Here is a 26,146-nt window from a genome sequence, read left to right as displayed (position 1 = left end):
AACAGTTGGATTTGATGATCCTAAAGGTCTTTTCCAACTTAGTTAATTCTACGATTCTATCATCATTTTAAACCCATAACAACAAATGAACAGCTATTCCCTTGGATGTTTTCAAAACCTCATTCAAAAAGCAGATAAAAAGATGGCAGCTCAGGTTTTTCCAGGCCTCAGGAGGAGCACTCCATGTGTGCCCTCTCTCCTCACAGTCTCAAAGAGGGGGTCCAGACAGATACCTCACATTTGTTATGAGTGGGGAAGGCCACGTCTGGCTCCAGGGCTGATCTAGGGTGAGACTACAGTCAATTAGGGTTTCTTTCCTCTTCTGTAAAACCCAGCAGGTCTCTCTCAATCATCATCAGTAGCAGAACTCTCCTACAGAACAGGAACCTCCTATTTTGCTCTGAGCTTCCTTTGTGGAAATTGTATGGGTTTGGGTTTGGGTTTTTAATTCCAACAAATCTGAGTAGCAGACCACGTGGTAACACCCAAAGCAAAAAACAATTAATCGCCAAACCCAATACAGCAACTGAAGGGCTCCAGATGCAGTCCTCTGACTTCTTCAGCTCACTTCTCCAGGTTATTTCTCTTAAATTGGCAGTTAAAAGATTTTCCACAGCAGCTCATATTTAAGTGTGTAAAAGAGCATAAATACTAGTGAAAAATTATGAGCAACAACATCTGATTCACACTGAAGACCTCCCTTCCTCCACGTACATCCTTTAGCAATAGCTCCCTACATCCATCAGTATCAATGCCCTTGTAGCTGTGGCAGATCTGTGTTGGTTAAGCAATGTGAGCTGGCAGGGAAAGGCCAATACCGTTTCTGTAATTACTTATAGCACACTCCAGAGCATGTTTATTTTTTCCAGCTGTATCTATTGCTGAAGCAGTTGATATTACCCTTCTCCATAATTTTTGCCTGCAGGATGCTTTTCTCTGGATTCCTGCAGACCAGCACCTGCAGACAGATTTATTACTACAGAAATTATGCTGGATCCTCATCTCAGCTCTTTTTTATCCCTGGCACCATTAACTTGAGTAGCTGGGGGCTGCTCCAATATTCTGTGTGCCCTCCAGCAGGTGTACAACACCCTTGCCATAAAAGCAAGCAAGCAACACCTTAAGCAGAACCACCAAGAAGCCAGATGTATCAGTTTCATGATGACTCAAAGACAAGTGTAAATCTATTTGCAAAGAGAGATTGCATCAAATCCATAGATCTTGGCCATAATTTGCAGCCAGCTGGGCCAGCAGGGCCTCTTCCTGCTTTGGTTAAAGCCAAATTTCCACTGCCTTTGCTAGAAACACCTGCAGAGCAGAGGAGCTGTGCCAACCTGCTGGGGGCAGAAAGGCAGGAATAGCAGCTCCATGTGAAACTGCAGCAGGCTGCATGAAACATGAACACCCGTGCCTGGATCTGGCCAAAGAGGAAAGGGAAGAGACAAGGAATTTCAGCAGTTGGGCTGGCAGGGTAAGAGCTATCTCCAAAGTGAAATGCTGAAGATCAAGTGCTAAAACTGGTGCAAGCGGTGTGAGTAAGAACATTAGCTGGGAACCTCGAAGTTGACCTTTGAGATCCCAACTGTGCTTTCTTCTTTGCCCGTATACTGTCAACTAAAGCACATCCCCTCCTCTTGCTTTCCATGTTTCCTTGAACACATCCACACTGGAGAATGTATGGCCTCCCAAGTAAGCAAGCAACATCTTGCAGCAAACCACCCCTTCAGTGCACAAAACAGAGTGTGGAAAACATGCAGAAAGGCACACGTCTTCCTAGCAGAGGGAGTAAGGCAGCAAAAAAGCCACTGAGCGAGTAGATAAGAGGCCTCCAAGAGAGAATCCTTAAGTGGTTGTGTGTGGGTTCATTCCTCTGTTGCTGACTGACATCAGGCTCTTTGGGCTCAGAGACATCTGTTTCATTTTAAATGGAAAACTCCTCCAGGGATCTCATTAGCACCACCACAAAAGACATAAAGGAACTGGAGGTTGGTGGAGGGATGATGGTGGGGAGGGAAACAGGACAGAAGCGCTGTTAAACTGAGTTTAAACTAGCAAGGAAGGAGCACTCTTCCCCACTGGGGCTGCCTCCTTCTCCTGTCCACAGGGTGACTGGCTGGGGTGGGGCCAACACCCAGTAGAGCAGCTGCCCAAAAGCCCAACCTGAGGCACCTACTCACCCACCTGTGCCCCTGGGGCTGTTTTTCCCCTCCAAATCCCTCCTCCTGCTCTCTTTGTTCCTGGGGTCCTGTCCTCCCCTGTCTCCCATCACTGCCTGGACACTTGTTTGTAAGGGGCAATGCTCTGGCGAAGTTCGTGCCTCTACAACTGGCAGCAGAGGACAAGGCACTTGTGGCTGTGTTTGCAGTGGTGGGAGGTGCACTGGCGTTTTAACACGGCTGTCCTACTCGACACTGCTGGGGATTGGCTTGACACAGGATCTTGGCAGCCTCACACATTTTAAGCTGATTGCTCCTTCAAAGCTGCTTCCATCTTTCTGAAGACTCCACTGAAAGAAAGAGGTGAAGTAGTCTGTGAAAGAGTATTTTAGAGGATCCAAAACGTGGATGGATTGCCCTTAGGCTAAGAAAAGTTACAAAAGCAACAGACAAAAAAAAGCAAAGAACCCACAAAAATAGGAGGGGAAAAAAAAAATCCAACTTAGTTAATTCAAAGCAACACATCATAGTTATAACTGCAAATTCAAAGCAACACATCATAGTTATAACTGCAAATCAGTTTAAGAAGTTCAAATAGACTAAGTTAGCCCCCCTGTGCTATTGCTCACCAGAAGTAATACGCATTATTATGATGTCTTCTATGTAGCAGCATAAAATGCCAAATAGGACTGTGCTTCTTTCAAGAACAGCCTGTTCAAAGCAATTGGTGAGTCTTGCTTGAAACACCTGGCAAAGGAGAGAGATGCATTCGTCTCCCTGTGTCTCAAAGGAATTGAGGAGAGATGTTTATCAAGGAAATGAGTAATAAAAATGGTTTGGCTTTCAGCAGACTTGGAAATACACAGAGCAGGTTCCAGCACAGGTTTGTAAAAAATTAATTATCAGTGAGTGGGAAAAGGAGTGATGAGTATTATTCTCTGTGCTGTAGTCTTGTTTAACTTAATAGAAGTGATTGAACTGTAAGATTCCAATGAAACACTTCCTAATATTAAGTGCTTCTGCAGGAATGGAGGTGTTTCACAGAAGTAATGATCAGGTATTCTAAACTCTATCATATTTCAGCTCCTTACACCAGATATCTGAGAAAACTGCTTAAACATTTAGCTTGTTTTGTTGTCATTAAAAACCAATGGGATTTTGGAGCCTAATTTACCTAGCTGAGCTCTGCTCTGCTTCTGTAAGCATCTAATATATGAAAATCTGCCATAAACTAATCAGGTTTATTCTAAATTTTAATTAAAATCTAACAATAAAAGTTTGGAGAAGCCAAAACTCAGTATTTTTCCACAAGAATTCTCTGATTTGCAAGCTGTGAAACAAAGCAAAATCTAAATCAAAGCAGTGGGCCTGGCAACCCTGGTAAGGACTACAATGTACCTATCTTCTCCAATCCAAGTGTCTCTTTTAGAGCCTGACACCTCATTCAAGAACAGAACATTCATAATTGCAGACAGTAAAGCACAGCTTTAATAACCGATAACCTGTCCAGAGAGGGACTGGATCTGGTTGACCATTTTAAAGGGCTCCCACATGCTGAACAGAGGGACCCGAACTGCAGCCCCGTGCAAGAGCAGCACCCTTCCCACCACAGCTTTGACAGTGGGAGCCCAGTCCTGCATCCCTTGTGCAGCTATTTTCCTTGGGATTCACCCCATAAGCACAAAGCAAAGGAGAATTAAGCCTGCCAAATTCATAGCAATGCATCAGACTTAAAGCACTTTAAATTCCCTACCAAAACCAACTGCTGGGAATTAGTCCTTCAGGTCACCTCTTAATGCCATAGGCAAGTGGCAGCCACCAAAACCTAAGCTGGGCAACCAGTGAATTAGGCCAGTTCCCACTGCAGCCAGTGCTGATCTTGCCAACTAAAACCAGAGTAAGAAAGTTGCGGGTATAAACAGCAGCAGAGCTTAGAAAAAGCAAACATTTACTGTAACCAACACCAGATGATCCCTACTGGTGGGGTGGTTCAAACATCTCACAGAACATTTTCCCTCATCCATCAACACACCAGGGAAGTGATCACAAGGTCTTGTGCAGTGCCAACAAAGATAAGAGTGTACTCAACCAACAAGCATTGATTTTCTCTCTGTGAAAGCTCTGAGCTCAGACCCTGTGGTAGCAAAAATCAGCAGGAGATAATGTGTAGGGAGACAGCTCGAGAAAGCAACACTGGCCCTACAGAACCAACCAAGTGACCCACAGTCTTGGGCATGCTGATATGTCAGCTCTGCTTCTCCTGCTTTTCCTTACAGCAGGCAGCTACCAGGGCAGCTGGCAACAACTCTGCAGCTTCCCTACAGACACCTCTGCAGAGCCCTTACTCACGAATCTATTTCAGGTTGCTCTTAAACCACCTCATACAGACACGAAAAAAATCCTCAATCTGTTCAGCTGGAGCACTTGAAGTGTTAGAAACATCACTACGGTGATAAAGCTTTTTTAATTTCTTTTTTTATCCTTCCTGTTAAAAAAATAACCTTCTCAGAAGCTTTATTTCCTCTCTGACAAAACCACTTTTCTTGTTGAAAAAGCTCACCTGCGTTGCAATCATGATCTGTAGAATTGTATATCTCTAAGTAAACACACAGGCTATCAGGCACCCTTTGGAGGCACAGGAGTTATAGTATCTGTCAGGTACAGAACAGTCTTAAATTTCCTCCCTAGCTCTGAGGAATATTGTTCCAAGCTTGTTCAGTCAGTGTGTTATAGTCAACAGCACTTGGACATCCTTGCCTATGCAAAGTTTGAATTTGGGCTGGGCCACTGTTCAGCTGGCGTAGGAATGCAGGTCAATTTAAAAGCCTGGTAGGTATAAATCACCATGTTTGATGTCCCAGCAGCAGACACTGCATCACCGATCACCCACCCCACTTAAGTCAACACATCTGAAGCAGTTTCATGGGGACCACAGATGCTCCTTATGCAGCGCTGTTCTGCAGAGACCAAGATGGCAAGGTCTGCTCCAGATGGAATATGGAATTCCTCCATGAAATAAGTGTGTTCAAGAGGGTGCTAAGAGAAGAGTTACTTTCTAAGATCACCTTTTTTCACAGTGAAAGTAAATCTCCAATGACAGAAACATCCCCCCTCCCACTGTGTCTTGCTCATTTCTCATGTGACATGTCAGGGCTCTGTTCTGTCCATGTTTGTTTCAAGAGGAATTGCAGGACATCATCGGAGAGTCCAGGTGTTCTCTTTATGTCTTCCAACACAACTTCTCCTTCAGCTGGCTTTGAAAAACAAGCAGTAGTGGGGTGGTTTGGAAAGATCTTACACCCATCTCTGTTCAAGACCACCTGGGCCATTTGCAGGCAACGCGATGCGTATTTTGTTCCATCCCGGTTTGCCAGCTCTGAAATTTTCTGTGACAGACATCGTGATGCAGCCTCGTAGGTGGGATCCGTTCTGTCTGGCCGTTTTTTACAATACATTTTGTAGAAGCCATCAAGAGATTTCCTGATATTGGTATCTTCTGCATTACCATGTTCATACATGGAGGAGAGCGCAGCACCGATAGGTTTGGTGGGCTCACATAACTCTGCTTCTGGATAACATCTCACGTTTGCTTCCTCAGAGCCTCCAGCAGCAAAGCCCGCAGGAACTGCAGAGGATAGATTGCTCTCTCCTGCAAGCACAACATCAATGAAACTGATTAGTCACCAGGTCATCTCTGTGGCAAGATGTTTTTTTTTGTCCCCCCTCACTGCAGTCTGGCCAACAAACCCTGTGCAGGCACAAGCTAAGTACTGCTTTAAAGCTGGCTGGACTGCCAGAGGGGCTGGCTGCATAGATTCATACAAGATGGGCTGCATCTGGGGATATCACAGTTGTCCCACCCTTGACCCTCTGCAGTGGCTGAGTGTACTCACTGGTACACACCTTCCTCTCAGTTCCAAAGAGCTGGAAATTGGGATCTGCTGCTGCTGGAGATGACATCTGAAGCACAGGGAAGTCTAGTTTGCAGCTAAAGCATGTCTCCCTCTGTTTCAGTTTTCTCCCTTCATCCCCGGGGTCTAATCTTTCCCTTTTCATAGTCTCAATTTTACAGCACAATGTGCTGTCCTGTCCCCTAGCTTTCAGCCAGATCTAGAGCCTCCAAACCAAGAGTGTTATGGTGACTGCATGGAATCTAGGAATGGGGACTGTAGAAGGGGACCTCGTGCTCCCCCATGAAGATCCAGGGGTTGGAACTAGATGATTTTTAAGGTCCCTTCTATGATTACATTCCAAATGTTCTCTGCACATCCTGCAGCCTTATACAAAGGATGAGGACTCACTATTGCCTAGCTCTTCCCCTTCCTTGCTAACCCACATCTCTGGACAACAGTCAGGCCTGTGGTTCTCTTCTGTTCCAATGCAAACAAAGGGGGATGCTTTGTACTTGCACATAATTAATATAGTGTCAGCAGAGAGACACTTGGTAATGACATGACCAGGATGATGAGGAAGTCACACACAGCTTCTAGTCGGAAGAGCCTCCATAAAGAGACCTTGAATTGGGCTCTGGTACCCAGTGTGTGCATCTAACTGCAATCTCATCTCTAAGCCTGCTGCGCCACAAGCCTGTGTGCCAAGCACCTGAGTCACCGACAGGAGAATTTTCCAGGGCTCAGGCAGAGGTTGCACAGCCGTCATCTGCAAGTTACGTAAGTAGGACGCAGGAGTTAGAAAACAGCTCAGTCTTTTCTAATCCTGTGAAGCAGGAAGCAGAGTGCAGCCCTTCGCTTTGGTAAGAGACCACGTTCAAAGCAAATCTCAGTGCAGCGGCAGAAGGCTGTTCTTCCCCCCCCCCAGCAACACAAAGAATGACCCTCGCCTCCCTGAGTGGTCAGAGACTCATTAAAATGAAATTAAGATGTCTCGGCAGCCACATTGTACGTTGCCTCTTTCTTCCTCCCCCTACTTTCTATCTTTGATCTTTCTTTTCAATTTCACTTCATCTCAAATTCTGCAATTTAAAATAGAACTCTTCCTCATCTTGCAATGTGTCATTTCCAATGCAGCACAAAGAAAAGCTTAGTGGCCTTCTTTTAACATCAATATATGTCATCAGAGTAGCAAATCAGAGCAAATCAAAGAGAACAGGTCCATTTTGCCTTGGTGCCAATGTTAAGTTAGAACTGAAGGCTCATTCATCTCAGATAATTCAATCAAGGGGCACTTGTACTCAGACCCCTGTAGCAACTGCAAACCCCTGTGCTGTGCTGTTGTCTTCCTACTTCTTATGCACAGCTCAAAGCCATATTTTGTGAAAGAGCAGCAGCTGCCTCCAGCTACAAATCTCAACCCTACACGATGTGGTAAGAACAAAATCCCGTTGGTTTCATCCTGTCAGGGGAGATCTTTGCAATCAGTGCTGCTCTGCCTTTCTCCCACCATCCTAGATTGAATGTTTGGAAAAATCTCTTCACTGAAAAGGTTATCGAGCACTGGAACACGCTGCCCAGGAAACTGGTTGACTCACTATCCCTGGAGGTATTTAAAATGGTTGAGTGGTGGGCTTGGCAGTGTTAGATGTCTAGTCAGATGAGATGATCTTAAAGGTCTTTTCCAACTTAAACTATTCTATTCTACTATGACCTATGAAGCAGCCATCCTTTGTGGAATCACAATCCACTGAGGAAGGTATGTATTTCAGGGGGTTGGGGCTTGATTAGTCAGAAAGTACTCAATTATATTATTGGTGGAACATTTTTCTTTCAGCTACTGATTAGAATTTATATATCTCTGTTTTTCAACAGTAGGTCTTTTAGTGGCTTACTTTTCTAGCAAAGCCTTCTTAAGGGAAGACATGGAAAGTTAGATGCAGAATTTCCAGGACCAATCTACATCACACAAAGTTGCATCTTTCCTTAACTTCCCTTACCATTTCCCAAAACCTTCTCAAACTATGTGCCAACTTTGCACATACACTCAACCCTTTTCCTCTCTAAAAGATACCAGTCAAGGTCCTTCCCTGACTGTCCTGGGTTCAGCAGTAGCAGTCATTTTTTCTCCTTCTTGGTAGCTGGTGCAGTGCAGTGTTTTGACTTTCAGCTCGGGAACATAGCTGATAACAAGGATGTTTTGGTTTGGCCAAGGACTTTGTGAGCCTCATGCTCTGCCAGGGAGGAGGGGAAACCGGGAGGAAGCAGAGACAGGACACCTGACCCAAACTGACCAAAGAGCTATTCCATACCACAGCACGTCATGCCCAGGATGTAACTGGGAGTTAGCCGGAAGGGCTGGGAGACTGCAGGGTTGGAGGAGGTATCGGTCGGAGCTTGGTCGGGCTTGGGGGGCGAGTTATCGGTCAGCGGGTGGTGAGGTGTTGTATTCTGTTCCCTTGTTATTTCTTTTATCATTATTATCATTGGTGGTAGCAGTAGTGATTTGTGTTATACCTTAGTTACTAAACTGTACTTATCTCAACCCGTGGGAGTTGCATTCTTTTGATTCTCCTCTCCGTCCCTCCGAGAGCAGGGGGAGGGCAAGAAAGGGGGGGAAGTGAGCGAACGAATTACCTGACTGGGTTTAAACCACGACACTGACACACTCTAAAGAGCTGATACTGTTGTTGTAACGCACAAGTCTCCTGAATGATTTATAAACCACAAAGCACAAGCCCAGTAGCTGGATGCCTGCAGGGTCTAGAAAGAGCTTCTCAGCTGGGGCACACATACAGCGCTCAAGCACGCCATGTAGGCCAGCAAACACACTGCTAAAAAAAAAGGCAGCATTAAACTAATCAATCCCTTTTCCCTCTCCATGCACTTGCACCCCTCAAGAAAGTGGGGATTCCTGGGTTCCACACAGCAGTGATACTTCAAAGGCCAGACCTCTCTGGCTAGCTCTCAGCAGCAGAAAAGATGTAGTTTTGTAAATTCTTTATCCTTGCCCATCCATGGTCGCTGCTCCATCCCTGGCAGTGTTCAAGGCCAGGTTGGACGGGACTTGGAGCAACCTGCTCTAGAGGAAGGTATCCCCAGGGGGTTAGAACTAGATGAGCTTTAAGGTCCCTTCCAACCCAAACCATTCTGTGACCCTATGACTTATGTGACAAGACTGAGTAAAGGGTGGGGGAATGATTCCATGGCAAACTTACCCCCACAGCTGTCACACACCCTTGTGTTCACCTGGCCTACAGAAGTCAATGCAAAGATGAGCAGGGCTGAAAACTCACACTCCATTTGCCTGCAATGGAGTTTCATCACCAGAGAATCTGCCTCAATTTATTTTTTAGCTATTTTCACTCATTTATACTACCAAGTATGCATCAAAAGGAAAACAAAACACACCAACAGAAAAGCCCCAAAAAACTGAAACAGGCCATTACTCATGTCTTGTTTTTATTCTCACATGATGGATAATCATCAGTAAGAATGTATCTTATTTCATCTGCACCTCCACTCCCTGCTAATTAAAGTTCAGCATTTGCAGCTTATTAGTAAAAGACCTGGAGGCTGATAAAAGGATATTCTTTGTGTTTATAAACCTGCTGATGAAAATTTTAAGTCTCCATCTGGTACAGGCATATAACCCAACCGCCTGAAGCACATAACCAAATCCTGCTTTGGACCTGGGCCACTTTCAGTGATGTAACACCTCTGCAATATTATTATTTGTGCTTCTACATTAACAGCTTATGTAGTGGTTTGAGTCTCTGTGTAACTGTAATCAAGCATATCCAGAGCGCAAAGTAAGCCATCCTTCAAACAGTAGAGTTGTTATGCTGCTGGCTTTCTGGGGAAAGAAATCTCCCTCAATTCACAGGCTGAGGAAAAGACTAAGAAAAGCAAGATTAGGTTTGGTTTGTTTTTTTTTTAACAGAACTAAATTCATTTGGAGACATACAAATTGCAGTATAATAACAGTAGCTATCCAAGTTCAACCAGATGTTGGTTAGGTGATCATAGACTCCTAGAATGGTCAGGGTTGGAAAGAACCTTAAAGACTGTGTGATGCTAGAGCACATCCCTATGTTGTAAAATCAGTGACAGGACTGCTATCCAGAGTGTCTCAGAGTGACAAAGACTACTGAACTACTCAGCTCTGACGCTGTACTCAGAAAACATGTGTCTGCTTCCTGCTACAGCCATTCTGCTGGCTGCGGAGGCCCAAAGAAACCATTAGGATCAGCTTGTCTTAACAAATGTCCCTGAACAAAGATTACCAGAGAACTGAGCAACACAACAGCAGAAAGGAAAAAAACAAAGAAAGGAGAGAGCTAGAATGAAACTCTTTCCTTGGGCAAGACTACCCCAAAAGTCACCAATACTTTACTTACTTTCCCTGGGAATTGATGGGGCTGAGCATAACTGAATACAGTTTTTTTTCAGAACAGCTGAAGAACAGAAGCAGGAAGTATGTTCTAATGAAGAACAGAAGCTGGGGAGACAAACTACAGCTATGGACTCCCATGTCAGAACTTAAAATACTGCCTTGTCCAAGGCACCACCAAGCTTTTATGGCAAGTTCAAGACCTGCAAGTGACCACAGATCCTTCCTCTTGACACACTGCAGTTAATTGGTGCTCCCAAACTTTTCCTCAGAGAGGAAGACAGAAGACTGTCCTCTGCTGGTCACGAAAATCAGCCATTTCTTGCTCTGGACACCCCACATGCCCTGGACACTGCCATCTGTACCTCAGTGTGCTCTTTGTACCCAATGAGTCTTCTCCCCACTGTGCCTTGTTAAAGTCAACACATACTAAATGTCTATGGGCAGTGATGAGTCATACAAAAAGGACAAAGTTGTTTTGGTTGATGGCACCCATTAAAAAAGGACCATTCAAAAGTTCTCACAGATTGTAGTGTTTCTCTTTTCCCATCAACCTGGCAGGCTGTATCTGGGGTGAAAGCAGCTAGCCACAAACAAGAAAGCGTCCCTAATTTTGTGGTTGCTGTTAAGCAGTAAGACAAGTGAACACAGATGCCATCTCTGAGGGTTGCTACAGCCCTCTCACCATTCCTAGGAAATCCCTTCTTGCCTCTCCATCAGACACATCCATATGGCATACGAAAGCTCAAGCAGAGGCGATACCACTTGGGCTTGAGCAGAGCTCCCAACTGACAGCAAATCTGTGCCAAATCATGTGATGTGGGAGATGCTTCTATACACAGAGAAGACAAGAACAAGGTCCCAGGTTGCAGCAGAACCCTGTAAATGCCCATGGCACCTTATAATTAGATGTGCTGTGCACTTGACGCAGCTTTTACTTTCATTAGTGAAATTTCCATTTATTATAACAGTTAAACACCCATGTGTGAACTGCTGATTACATCCCTTTACATGAACTGGAATGGATTTGCACTGTATGATTTCCATTACTAACATTGCAATTGGAATAGCACCAAATGAAAAGAAGTATAAAAAAAAAACCAAGTATAATTCTGCTAGATGCTGTACAAACAGCTATCACTTTGAATAAATGACAGATCCTAAAGTGTTTGTTGTACAGTACTGAAGAATAGTGGTACAGTTTACAATCTGTCTGCACAGATATCTGCCGTGCACAAAACATCTCTTTTCTTCTTGCACTGTTGTTTGGGAAACCTTCCAGCATTTAAAGCAAAGGCAAAATGGATTTTTCAATGACATTATCATTCAAACAGACAGATACAAGCAGAGCAGATTTGCTCCTTGTGGGTATTTAAATTGTGAATTGAAAGTGAAAATAAGAATATAATAAGCTTTGTTACTTTGCCATCTCCCTGATGACACACAAAACAGCTTTCTCCTGCCAGAATATGCAGTAGGCTTTAGCTCATAAGACAGTATCTGTGAGACTCTCTTTCACATGTGACATAACCAGCTATACTCTTCACCTACCAGCTCACAGGAGAGGCACACATCGCTGTGTCTGATTGATGAGGAGCTGGCTGGGAGCTATGCAAATGCTGCTCTGTCAGGAGACCCGGAGGAGATGAGCATGGGAGAGTGGGCAAAAGGCAGCTAGAAAGTAAAGAAGAGGCTGGAGGAATTCAAGGATTGGAGTAGAAAAGGGAGGCAGTGATGGAAGAATAGCACTAGGTATAGCCCAGTTCTCACTCAGGCTCCCTGCTTTTTTGTTCTACCTGCTGCACATTCGTGGTGTGAAAACTTGGGGGGGGGGGGAAGTGCTTTAATTTGCACAGGTAAGATGTAAGCAGTTATTCCAGGGAAGCATAAACTTTTCCCTTTCTCTCTAACTCTCTTAGAGATTTGAAATTCAAGAAAAATAAAAAAGCTGGCAAACAGCAAAGTGCTTTTGAAATGCAGTAAGCAGGCGTAGTGCATCCCCCTGGACACTCTTCCAAATGTCACACTTCGTATTAAGCTCTGCCCTGCTCTGGGAGCTCACATCTGATGACTGCTGCACCATACTTTTAAGACAGCTGGAAAACTCAGCTAAATGAAATCTTTCAGAGAATGCTCTAGTCAAACACTCTGGATTTAATAAACCACAGAGCAAGTCAGCCATGAACTCCTACAAATTAAAACTCCTTATTTGGTGAAAGCCAAGACATAGGCACCACTGCCATCTCACAAACCTGTTCCTAAGCAACCAAGCCCCATGGTCCAGGGCAACAGGTAAGGGCAGAAGGAGCACGAGCCTCATAAACACCATTACTTAGAGCTAGGCCCCAAGAGCCTCCTGTTGATACATACTCAGCCAGACCCCAGAACATTAGACATTGGATGTAAGTGGGGTGCTTGAGATTTTATTTTACAAGCAAGTTCCTCCCTTCCTCCCTTGGAGCTCATCGCCATTGTAAAAATAAAAATAGCCAAGGTAAAAAACTCCTCAAATATGCATATTTAGAGTGGTTTCATTTCCATGACTACGTAACCAGTAAAAACCCCTAAAGTATCCTATTTGCCTCAAATCGTGATTTTAAAAAAGCTTAAGATCCAACTTAAAGATTCTACTGCAAGAGTAACATTTCTCTGGAACATAAATAATAAAAACATTAACTGTCAATTAAAGTTATTATCCAGCAGATAATGCCTTGAAGGCATCATGGGGCTTTATTAAACTGCAACTATCTGCTGCTTTCCTATTATACAAACAGTCTTGGGAACTGACAGCCGGAATCACCTTGTTTATATAACACTAATCACACCAATTTCCAAAAAGAAACTCCGACAAGGCTTCTTAAGCTAATTGCTCAGCTTCTAATTAGACATTAGGAGAGCACGGGGAAGCAACCGCAAGAACAGCACCACACATGTTCATGTGCACAAAGACAACAGTGCTGTGCTAGATCAGCCTCTCCTTAGCCACAGCAAAACTTACCTCAATGGGCTTCTAAGCCTTGAGAGACAGGATCCAACATGACCGTGCCTGAACAAAGCCTCTGCCTTCTCTGTGGTTAAACTAAGGACCATCGTCTCCCGTCAAGTCCACTATTCACCAGGACCACAGCATCACTCTGCCCGCAGGGAGAATTCACACCATTTGAATCAAGTTTGACCCCTTTCCTCCTGCGGGCAGGCAGAAGCCTTTTATTAAAAAGATAGATTTTTCCTTCTTTTAATCAATAACTTGCACTGTTGCTTTTTCATACACAGAAGGCTCTAATTTAGCCACAGATCATATTTACCTTTAAGCCCATCCTGTTTCATAATAAAAGCAAAAGTCTAGTGCTTAAAACTGGTGGGGAACAATTCTGCCTGCCTGATTTTCACTGCCTAAGATTTGTAAAGGATTTTCTGAAGGAAAACTGGGATTTGTGTTTTATGGTGCCTGAAGGAGCTTTCTCACTTATATAAAGTGCACTGCATGGCTAAAGCAGACTGTAATTGTTTCCCTTCATATTTATTTCCTGCCTAAAAAATATGATTCTGAGTCTTGTCTACTCTCTTTTTTTCCAGCAGACTCTGTATTATGTCTTCACAAACTGTTAGCTTTCTGACATAAGAAGCTGAGAGGGAAGGAATTTTTATTCAGCGCTGTGTTAGGTTACTAGCGAGTTAACTCTGGAATTCAGAAAAGGATTTACTATGCCCACCTCTTCAGCTAAGAGCTGAGAAAGTCCCTTGGGAACCTGAGTCATCCAAGGAGACCTCTTGAAGAGACAAACAGGGACTGATGAAAGACAACATTCTTCATAGTTCCAAGGTAAAAGACCGAGCAGGGAAAAATCCTTCCAGTTTCTGGCAAGACACACAAAGGAAAGATACTATACATTCTGCAGATGTTATGCAGAACTAAGGAAGCTATGAGCTGAAATGAAAGGATGATTTAAACATCTATCTGGATGACAATTAGTGATCATAGACAAGTCTAGAAAAAAAAATCTGGAAGAGTTAATAAATCCCATTCTTTGGGGCTTTAACAAATCATCTGCTAGAGGCAAGAATACGGCCCAACAGGCAGCTAACTGCATACTGCAGACACCCGTTCTGGAGGATGTGGATGAAATAAAGGGAGGGAAACTGCCTCTTAGTCTGAAATATTCAGTAATGGCCACTGCCAATGACAGGAAGCAACTCTAGATTACAAGTATTACTGAGTAAGACAATATCACTGTATATGCAAGTATTAAAAAAACAAACCCCAAAGCAATATCCTTTTGCGATTTATTAAATACTTTTGTCTTTCATTCAGAGTCACACATTTTCGGTACTCAACAGGACTGACAACCCTCAGCTGATGTCTTTGACGAGAACATGAATAAGCGGACAGCTCCCACTGGAAATCAACAGCTCAAGTTTCAACCTCAGTTTACAATAAGTCCACCTTCTGCATCTCCTTGCAGAGTGACATGCATAACAGTCTGCCTGGTAAAACAAGATGATACTATTCATACAGCTAAAACAGAAGAGAAAAAGCCTGTCATGGCAGTGTTCCTTTAATGAGAAGACCAAAATATTATATAAAATGTAGCAAAGTATTTGCTTTACTTAAAGACTGTGTGAAATTGGAAAAGGTTGGGGAGGGGATGTTCAAAGTATGCTGCCTTCCCTTGCCATTACAGCACTTGAAAGTCCAATTCATTACAATGTAAGCACCCACAAACGTACCTGAGGACAGAAGTGATATACGGAGCATAGGCAGAAAGGCAGTTTCTAGACCAAGAAAACACTGCAAAACAAGGTATTTTTAAAGCATGATTTGTTGTGCATCACTTGTTTGGGTATTTTTTGAGGGAAGGGGAAGTATTATGCCTTTCTCTTTTTTATTATTGTAATACTTTATTTCAGTTATTAAACCATTCTTATCTCAACCCATGGGCTTTTACCTTTTTCTTATTCTCTTCCCCATCCCACTGTAGGAGTGGAGGGGAGTGAGCATGCAGCTGTGTGGTACTTAGCTGCTGGCTGGGCTTAAATCATGACAGTGTGTTTGTCCAACTTTTTACCAACTTATTATTTATGTTCAGATGCCGAATATCAGTGGATTGATTTCCAGAAGTGCTAAATACACAGATGCTCTCACCAAGTTTAAAAGAAGACATAGAGATTTTAGCTCTTTTGAAGACAATACCATCTAAGCTTTAACTTTAATTCTTCAGCAGCAAATCACTACAAGTTGTACAACAGAAAAAAAGAAACCAAGAGAAGTACCTTTTGGCACACTGGCAGAGGTGTTTTCCTGAATTTATGTACAATAAGATGATTTTAAAACCATGCTTCTTGTCTGTGTCATGCTCCTGAAAATATGCTGCATGCCAGACAAGCACAGAAAGGCTGGCACTTGAAGCAGGAGTAGGAAAAAAAAAAAACAAACCCAAAGAAACAATCTGAAAAAGCACAGCCAAACAGCAGGTACAAAGGTAAAGAAATCTGCTGATACTCTGGGGAAGATCTGAAGGCAGAGTGAGGCATTTTCACAGTCTCCCTGCAGACCTGATGTGGCTGCACACATTGAACAGGCTGTGCAGAGACGCAGGCAGCCCAGGGTGCCTTGGCATAGAAAGAGCAGACCTATCTCTTTGTCATCTCAGCCCCACTGTGCGAGATGCAGAATCACACAGCTTGGGGCTGCTGCTTTCTGCACTGCCAAAGGAAGCTTGTGCATCAAATATTGATAAAAATGAAAAAACAGACTCAAAAATAAGAATGGAAGCAAGATACCAATCTCCATGTATCAGCTTTCCACAGTCTAATAAATGAAACATCCTCATATTGAAGAAATCAGAGTCAGATATATCAAGGAAATTTTCAAGATATAGAAAATTCAATTTCAACAGAATGCAATGAAAAGCAAGCAAGACATAAAAGTTTAATAACTTGGAGGTATTTGTTCATCACTAGTCTGTGGCATTTTGGCCTGCCACTTTAAAAACACACTGAATAAACATCCGAGTCATCCAGTTTTGCTACAGTATTACTTGAAATCACATAATGAGTAGAAAGATCATTAGACTAGAGCAATAGGCACATTTGTAGGCCATTCACAAATGCAGGAGGCTTGAGAAGCACAAGGGCTTTTTCTTAATTATCTACATGCTAGTTTGGGAATCACTGAAATCTCTTCCATCAGAACCAGCTTGATAGAAAATTAGGTATTGAATAGAATTGTTTTGCCATTTAATCAGTCAGACTTCTGCAGGAATTGCTGTGTTGCTAATAAACTAAGCACCTGAAAACTGAAATAGGAAATGGTTATCACATCTGAATTGCATTAGGAGTGAATCCTCAGACCCCTAATGGGCTACACTCACCTACCAAACTTTCCTAAAGTGGTGTCGTGGCTGTGGGACTATATATGCATCTGAAGGAACTAAAAAAAACTGAAGGGCAGAACAGAAAAAAGAAAGGAGAAATTCCTTACTAAGGAGTATGACTTTTAAAGCTAAAAAGGAGAAAAATCACCTAGCAAGCAACTAGAGTAATCTCCATTCATCTCCTCACTTTGTCCTCTCAGCCAGTCACAAGAGAAGCTTGGCAATACATGCATTTCCGTGCTATAATTCAGGTTTGCCCTCAAAGGCCAAACACTAAAAGATTTCAGTCGCTCCAGATTTGTTTGCAGTCCTTTAGCTGGGTGCATAGCCTATTAGGTCTGCTTTTGAAGAAAATTTTTTAGCCATGAGCAGATCTGAGTGCACTCAAACCTTTCAGTTCTGCCCCAAACAAAGCATTTCACCTGAATTACTAGTGGACACCACTCTGGGTAAACTATGAAGGTCAGCAAGAGCTTAAATCCTGTTTAAAAAGGTAATGCCACCCCATATGATTACCCCACAGCAATTCTATACCAGGGAACTAGGACAGCTCTGCTGAGAGGCTGCACAGACTTTACCAGGCAAGAGCCTGGTCCTGTATGTGAAACACTTGCTTGAACAGTTTTTCAGTAACACCTTCAACTACTGATGAGCTGTGGTTAGTGACAGTTACTGCAACCACTCTTTTATGACACAGATACTTTCAAGCCACGCATAAGAGATAACAAGGTCTTGCATCACCACACGTAGCTTGAAAACATCTTATGGTGTTCACAAATACTTATAATGAGAAAAATTAGTTAATTCCCACAAAACAAGGAAAACAAAAGGACAGGTAAGTCAGAACAAGTTAGGGCAATTCAAATGTTCAAAATAGAATTCAGATACCTCCTTAATCCAAAACCAATCACAAAAGTAGCAAGGTAGGGAAAAAGATAAAACTCCTTTTAAATATGTAGGAGAGAGAGGGTTTATTGCAGGGGTCTGTGAACAGCGTGACATGCGTTTTTCATAATCCATCCGATATTTGCATGTGTAAATATTTGCACCATTTACAGATAGTAAAGAAAAACACCCCAACTACTTTTCAAGGTGATGTGAGAGCATTTTAATGACTTTCCACAGAGAAGGAAGGTGAATTATGATCATATTTGTTTAGAACTTCTTTTCTGAATACAGGCTGGAGAGACTTTAGAAACAGACACCCAGATACTGGGAAACATCAGTCAGCTCAGAGTTTTTAGCTTATTGATCACACTCTCAAATTTGCCTGGCTCTTTTGTCAAGTGTGAAGTAATCAATGCTGTTGGGACATTCAGCAATTCCCTTGTGTCATCTGATTGAGAACATGGGTCTCCACATGCAATCCCATTGCTCTTTTGTCATCTGAATGAGAACATGAGACTCCAGCTGCTCCTCTCTCCAAAACAGTATTGGAGGAGAAAAAAGGATGAGAAATAAGATTATGAAAATAAACATGAGTAAAGCTGAACTAATAGATAATCAACAGATAAAAGAGAGTGCTTTTGAGTCCAGACAACCAGAGGATGCAGCACAGGTGCCAAATGCATGAAAATTATATTCCTAAAACCAACATATATACTAAAATCAACCAGCTCTCCGGGCATGCAACAAGCTTTCAGCACCAGGAATCCCCTAGCAAATGAGTTTAGAGCTATCCCCGGATTCTTTAAGAAACAGAAAATTCTTTCAATATTGTAGCCTTGCTCCAAGTTGTTTTTTTTTCACTCTGATGTCAACCAGAGATGATACCTCAGCACCTTGCTTTTCTAAGTACATTTTAAAGGACTTGTGAATATTCTTCTACTTGTTGAGAAAGAATTTCTAGCCCATGTGAAAATATAATCTGAAAATGTAACATGTTTTTGAATGAGGCTCTACTGAAATGGAGGGCAGAGGTGTATATAAATTAAACCCCATTGGGGTGGTGTTTAGGTTTAGTACTCTAAGAGCCAGTGAACTAGGTAAGGTAAAAATGCCATTACAAAGCAGAATGTCTCACTGAAACATGGGACAAAATTGTTACAGAAGCCTCCAAACTCAGTTTAATTAACAAAGTAGTACCAAATCCATGGAGTTCATAATTCATTCCCAAGGTGAAGCTCACTCATTCCAGCAATGGAAGCATGTGCCAACTTCAGCTTTCAAATCTCATTTTCACACAGGTGTTCAAACAATGGAAGTTCACACGTATTTTGGAGCAACATTTCCTCTTCTTTTAAAAATGTCAATGAATTAGTATTGGATCACGACTGATTAGCACTCCTGGCAAACATTAATTCAAACATAATTAATAACTTATTAAGAGGAAAAGGCAACTATTTAATATAATGAATGTCTTCACATTGGACATTTTTATCCATTCATAAAATCAGGTATGTATAACATTTGTATGATATAAAACAGTTCTTTAACAGTGATGGTAGATTCCATTTTTCAAACAAAACATTTTGAATTGCCACTATTCAATTTCCTCTCTCTAGGCTGGGGATACTCCTGACAGCTGAGTTCTAGTACAAGCTAAAGTCTCCTGGTTCTTATTTGAGATTGGTTGGTGGGGTGGGATTTGACAGTCCAGATAATTTATCTGATCATACATATGGGAATTTTCTTTTTATTTTTTAACCCCCAAAATTTATGATCAGTTTAAGAATTTGTTTCTAAAGGGCTTAAAGCAAACATAATTCAAACAGATTGGATCATGTGATTGTAGTAAATCCATCTGTTTTATTTATAAATAGAACAGGGAATTCTGAAACAAAGACTTCAGTGAACAATTTCAGCTCAAATTTGGGACTGGTCTTCAAGGGCTACTCAATAGGGTTGGTTTAGATCAAATGTGGACACCATGAGGATGTAATTAATTAATTTGCACTCCACTACCTTGCCAACCTGCTTCCTTAATCTCTTTCATTTGCTCATAAGCCATCCAGAAAGCCCCAGTACCCTCATAAGGGAGGACACTTCTGCACAGTGCGTAAGCACTTGTGCCTCTTAAAGAAGGTGTAGCTACAGATGTAATAGCATACCAGAAAATACTCATATCCAAGAATAACTTGGACTTGAACATTATTACCTTACCAATAAGGTGGCTAGGTGCATTTTCCATGAATTAAATTAAGTCAGGAACAGTTGTCAGAAAATAAAATTTGACATGGTGGGGAAACTCAGCTCTGAAACTTCAAAACCTCTAAGATCATAGCACTGGAGTCCTTCATTTCCTCCACTCTACAAACAAATCCACTTTCATATTTTTCCACTTCCTCTTGGTCACACTTACTGCTGAAGGTTAATCATGACTCTTAAGAGGAGATACATGTGATGCTTCCTTTAGCTGGAAAAATGTTTAATGCATTAAGGGCACAAAAAAGGCTGGTGCCCTTCAGAGGCTCAGCTGTGCCCTCCCCAGCAGCTGTCACTCATTCTTTATAATAAAAAAATCAGATGTCAGTCTGCTGCAGCACAGACTTGAAAGAATTCAGAGGTGAATGTATTCAAACAGAGGAAGAGACGACAAAAGGTGCGTTTTAGTTACAGCAGCACTTGTTTTCCAGTGCCAACATACAAGCTAAAGCAGAGCACAATAGGCAAACAAAGGCATACAAGGTTAATCACAGGGTGTGATCTTGCTCTTTTGAAATACAAGTGCATTGTCACTGCCATAAAATCATACTTTAAAAGATCTTGGGGCGTTTTTTCTTTTTTTCCCTTTAACCTCCAGCATAATAATGAAGGCTCATTCACCCTCCTTCCACACCATGAAGAAAAGGAGGCACAGGAAAGGTTATTTAAATCTGCAAACCACTCACACTACAAGGAGCTCAGAGTCCATCTGAAGACAGCAAAAAAGTGGTCTGTCCTGGAGGAGCAGGGATTGTGCAAAGCTGAAAGATAGACACAAGATGTTTGCTACCTTGCAGAGAGGCACCTTTGCTACTTTGGCAGAAATGACAGGATTAGCCCCATGCTGCCTCCTTTCAAAGCCTCACCTCTTGTGGCAGTGTTCACACTCTAGTCAACTGCTGGGTGAGTATTCTCATGGTTAAAACAGCACGTGCATGTGAGGTGTGATGCTCACCTGGTCCAGGCTCCAGGGAGCCTTTGGAGCAGAATATGGGTTCACAACAGCACCACTGTGTGCTCCCAGGCAGCTGTGATCCCAAGGAGGAAGAAGGCTCTGCTGCACTGGACCATGAAGGAAGCAGTGCTCTCTCCAGATCTGCCACTGTCCACTCTGCACAAGTCATTTCAGTGTGGAGGGGTGGGATTTATGCCCCCTGGCAAACCACAGAGTGATGCTGAGCCATACTGATGGACCTGGCAAATCACACTGAGGAAATCTCACAGTGGAAGTCAGCTGGGAATTTCAGATGTGCTTCTAGGAATTAGGTGCTATCATCAGTAGCTGCTTTCTAACATCCACTGTCTCAGTGGGGTCTTTTCTTCCTCTATGAACTTACAGACTGCACAAGTGTCTCACCACATTTGAGATGTCAGGCTACCAACAGAGATACTCGTAGACTACAACCAAGATAGTCAGTGCTTATTTTCTCAACTACATTATAAAATCTTTCCTCATGTTGCAGAAAATGAGCTAAAAGAAAATTTGAAATAGATGCAAATAATGGCAGTTCTTATGCTTGTACAAAAAGCCCTAAGCTTTTAAAATGCAATTTACGTGAAAGGAGACAAAAGGATTTAGTACTCTTTAGCAAAAAAACAGCCCAAGGAAAAAAAGGTGATTGAAAAGAAATTACATCCTGGCTACAGGTAAATTATATTACAGACAGCTAGTTGTCCAACAGGAACACTTTGGACTGTGATACGCATCAAAATAAATCTAATTACCCTTAAAAACCAGAGAATCAGTAAATTTACCTAAAGAATGGGAGATGAGCTTTTAATCGTTTTCACTGTAGACACAAACAAAATGCACTAATTAACTTAATGGGCTCAAGAAAGGTAATTATTTTGCAGCAGATGCATCTGTAAGAGCAATTCTGTGACAGCTCCAGATTTAATCTGCCTTTGTTTTATGAAGACCATCTCCACAAGTTGTTTTTCCCTTAGATTTTAGGTTTTGAGATGAACTCTGCTGAGAGAGAATGCAAAACTCAATTACAGCCCAGTATCAGGACTGCCTGATGCTAGAGACACACGCTACAGACCGAGTCTAATGAAAACTTCCCAGCTGAAAACAGAGTTTAATTTCCGTTAAAAAAAAACCACAACCCACACTCCCCAGTTTTGTAAAATTATTAAAAGGATGATGGAAAGCAGATGAACAGATTACTGAGCACAGATGAAAGGGAGAATATTTTAAGTTTTTTCTGCTTGGAAACAAGCTAAGATATATTTCAATGAAATAATCTCTTATGTCTAATGTGCTGTTTCATTCTGCAATATTACCTAAGGAGCAGAGCGTAAAGGTAACAATATCCTGTTTTACTCTAAATCCACAGACTTCTAAAAGTGTTTAGTAGGAGATGCCAGCATCTTCATATCAACTTTCCAAAGCTATTTCACTGCAGACTGTAGCACTGATGCTCTCTGCATGCCCAGGGATAGCAGAGGGGGTGAGAAGGGCAACATCATCACACAGTAAATGGGGATCAGTGCAGACATTCATGGCACTACTCCAGCCCATCCTAATCTGGGTCTCGAGACTTTTCTCAGCTGTCACAAGATTTCATAGTGCTCCCACACAGGCCACCTTTGCTGTGGGCCTGGTCTGGGCTTTTTCGGATAAGAACAAAGCAGACTGTGCTGAAGAGCTGGCAGTCACAGAGATGGAAAAGCACAGATGCCAGCATAAAGTAAGGACACAGGTTAAGTCATCAGACAGGGCTGCAAACTCAAGCCTCCAAAACACTGCTCCAGGCTCCCTCCACTGATATCCAGCCTTGCAAGCTATGTATCCAAAGCGGCCTGCTATAACCTAACACAGCAGCTTGCTGTCACACTCGTGCCTCATGTGGCAGAGCCTTTACTCCCCCCCGATTTGCTGCCTCTGACATGGACTGTGCTAAGATTTTCTTCTCAGTGTTCTCTGGGCTGCGCTTCACATGGACCAACACCACACCCCAACTCACCAGTATCTGTTTTACAATGGACTATTAGACCAGCTGAGGGTTATGTTGGCTGGCTTTGACATTGGGCAGACCCACAAGCAACTCAAAGCTCCTGTGGTGCAGGAGCTGCAGCACCCCAGCTGCAAACCAAGGCTTGGACTGGCCATAGGGTCAGTAAAGAGTTGACTATGAAGAAAAGAAGCCTCAGTAAGCAGAATGACAACTGAAATCTCCAGAAAAGCAGAGGAATCCTCCTTTGGACAGCTTTCCCACAAATAATTTTGGCCAAAACCCATTTGCTCTCACCATTATTTTAAAGCTAAGTCCAAGGTTCAAGGCAGGACAGGGTACCTCAGATTCAGCAGTTTTGATGAACTAAAGCACTAGCTGTGTGTGACCACCCTTTCCAGACAGCTGCTTCCAAGATACCCAGTCATCTCCCAGGCAAGGCTTGAACTCTTCTCCAAGTACTTACAACCACCATATACTTATACTCATCCACCAGCACTCATCTGCTGTGTGTTTAGTGCTTGGAGTTCCACATAGACAGGAAAAGTGCAGTAGGTTTTATTTATTCAAATTAATTCACTGAATGAGCTATATCATCCATGTCAAGTCTAGTCTAATGCGCACTGATTAGTATGATTTCAGGAGGTGTCCACAGAGTGAGACACTGTACAAAATGAAGCGATCGGTACTCATGCTTGTCTTCGGATGCACACACTCTGCAGGGAGTCACATGCTGTATGTGCCAGCCCTAAAAGTGCTCTTTGGATCAATGTATAGCTAAGGTAAAACAGATGGTTTATTTAATCTCTTTTGTCTTAATTTTCTGCCTTTAAGCAGGACTCAAAGAACACTTGGGACAGTGATATTTTTCAAAGACAGAATTGAGCTTTAGGGAATATTCACATGAACGTTAATGAAATCAGAGATGTTCTCACAAACACTCTCAGAGGAAAAACAAAGATGGTTTGGGGCAAAGTGTTACAGAAAAGGACAAAGCAAGAGTTAAATCAGCATAGTCACGTAGACGGTGTGCTAACAGATGCAGAATGGAGAAGATTAATCTCTTCTCCAGGTTATTAACAGCAGCAAGAAAAGGCAGGGACAGCTACATTAAAATTTTAGTGAATTATCTCCAACCAGACATAGTTCTAGATAACATTTAAGTTCTCCAAGTAGTTTAGCTCTTGCCTAATTAGTTATGTTCTGTGATAAGATACAATAATGGTAACAACTGATCTGGCAAGATCAAGAAGCACCCAGGCCCACAGTAATAGTCCAACCATGAAAAGAGGAAGCAGAGGACAAAGGCTGCTACTTGGTACACCATCTGCTTCCCATTTTGTTTCCTCTCATTGTCACAGCCTTACTATCAAAGCAACCTGTGACAGGTAAAGGCAAGACACCCTTCCAGGTGCATAATAACTGTACTCCAAGTGCAGTGCTCTAGGCAGATGAGAACTAGAATATTGAGTTTACAGTCAATACATGCAATAACATGCACTTTATAGTCCCCAGTGTTTATGCTCACAGTATTACTTCTCCTTGAGCAGGCAGGAAAGGCAGAGAGACAAAAGCCTGGCAGATACTGCATGTGGCAGTAAGCTGTGCAAGCACAACAGTGGGGTGCCTGTAAGTGCTCACTCAAAGCTTGAGTCTGCCTAGTCCCTACATCCCTTAAGAAGATGGGCTTTGCTTCTGCTTCATTGCTTTCATCACAGGTGGAACTGCAGTATCGAAGCCAAAGTACAGGGACATTCAGATACGCATCCAAACTCTCCACCTAAGTTTCAAGCAACAGGCCGTCTCTGTTGCCGATTCACTGGTCGCTAAAGCAAGAACAATTAGGGATACTATAGTGTCCAGAAGAGAAGTAAAATCCATAGAACACATTGGTTCATCAGAGAGGAGCAGAAACAACTGTTTTCAAATTGGCAGTAAACGGTGTTTTGCAGATGGAAAACCCCAGGCACACTATCAGATGGATCAGCTTCCAAAACTGCACTAAAGCCTGATTACTTTCCTATGCAATAATCAAGGGAAGGAACCAGATTCCGGCAACAAGCCAATAACATGCTGGCTGAGAAAAGCTATGGAGGTCTGCTTGAGAGGTGAGGAGAAAGTGGGGGCCAGCTATTGCCTGGCATGGCTTCAAAAACTTGGAAGATTAAGAACAAACCCCTTTCCAGAGGCTAATGAACCAAACTAAGCTTCCCACCTTCTCTCAAATTTGGCCACCCCACTGTTTTGGGATCACTCTGGTCTTACTAACATCTACACCAAGATGCCACAGGAACTGAGATGAGCAGGATCCTGAGGCAAGGAAGCCAAATTAGTCCCTAGCTGCAGCAGTACAGCTCTGTAATAATGAATTCCTTTCCATGGCTTAGCTGCAAAGAAAATTTGGCAAAGTTTGGTCACTACACATTCATTTAGTACCAGTCTGGAAAGGCAAATTCTGGTTTTAGTGCACACCTGAGAAAAGGTGAAGCGGCAGGAGACTCCTGCCAGATCCTTTCAGAAGGATTTCCCGTTGAAATCATTTTCGTCTTCAGAAATGGTTAGACTGGTTTGGTGTTTGTTTTGTTAACAGGAGGATTGAGAGTGGGGAAATTACTGCTGTGATCCCAGAAAACACAGACTGCAACATTTCAACACACATGCAGTTAGACATTGGCATCTAGAAACAGCACATGCTTGCATTCTGGGTATCAGATCCAACTTTCAACATCATTTTTGCTTTCATGCTCTGCTAAAGAATAATTCCTCTTCTTTCTCTTAAGAGAAAAGAAAATTCACAGCAAGATCCTCATCAGGAATATGTCAGTGTGTTTATTAACTATCAGCAGGTTGTTGAAAGCTAATAGCAATATGTGATTCCTTAACAAAGCAAAAATATTTCCCATTATATTCAAGATTCTTGGGCTGAAGAACACTAGTATTTCCTCATATTCAACCTATCATGGGAATGAAACCCACTGGTGCAAACTCAGTAACTCAGCCACTGGAGCTAACTTCACTTCTGGAATGCTGCCACAGGCTCTGCAGATGATTCACACACACACACACACACACACGCTATTAGACAAGTGCCTCATATAAAATAGTAATTATTAGCAATAACAAACATCTTACCACAAGGCACTGATGCAGCATGAAATGGACTTTCTTAAGTTATTTTATTTTGCATCTTCTGTTGCCTTTATTCTATTTTAATTAAAACTGCATCAGGAGA

At 42.5% G+C, this 26,146-nt stretch overlaps 1 protein-coding gene across 4 annotated transcripts in view; it reads right to left on the bottom strand.

Moving 5' to 3' along the window:
* Positions 1–4,601: 4,601 nt before the first annotated feature.
* The window catches only part of SHLD1 (shieldin complex subunit 1), a 74,302-nt gene continuing 52,757 nt past the window's right edge, over positions 4,602–26,146 (bottom strand). For all 4 annotated transcript variants that reach the window (XM_061461413.1, XM_061461416.1, XM_061461414.1 and 1 more), the window contains one exon: positions 4,602–5,805. In XM_061461413.1, coding sequence (XP_061317397.1) covers positions 5,285–5,805 — 521 coding nt within the window. In that variant the 3' untranslated portion in view covers positions 4,602–5,284. The remainder of the gene's footprint in view (positions 5,806–26,146) is intronic.

The sequence above is a fragment of the Pezoporus flaviventris genome, unplaced genomic scaffold (genome assembly GCF_033815535.1).
Source record: "Pezoporus flaviventris isolate CSIRO_AGI_PZ_B2104156 unplaced genomic scaffold, CSIRO_AGI_Pfla_v1 ptg000031l, whole genome shotgun sequence".
In the NCBI taxonomy this organism is placed as follows: domain Eukaryota; kingdom Metazoa; phylum Chordata; class Aves; order Psittaciformes; family Psittacidae; genus Pezoporus; species Pezoporus flaviventris.
This window is presented reverse-complemented; position numbering and strand designations above follow the sequence as displayed.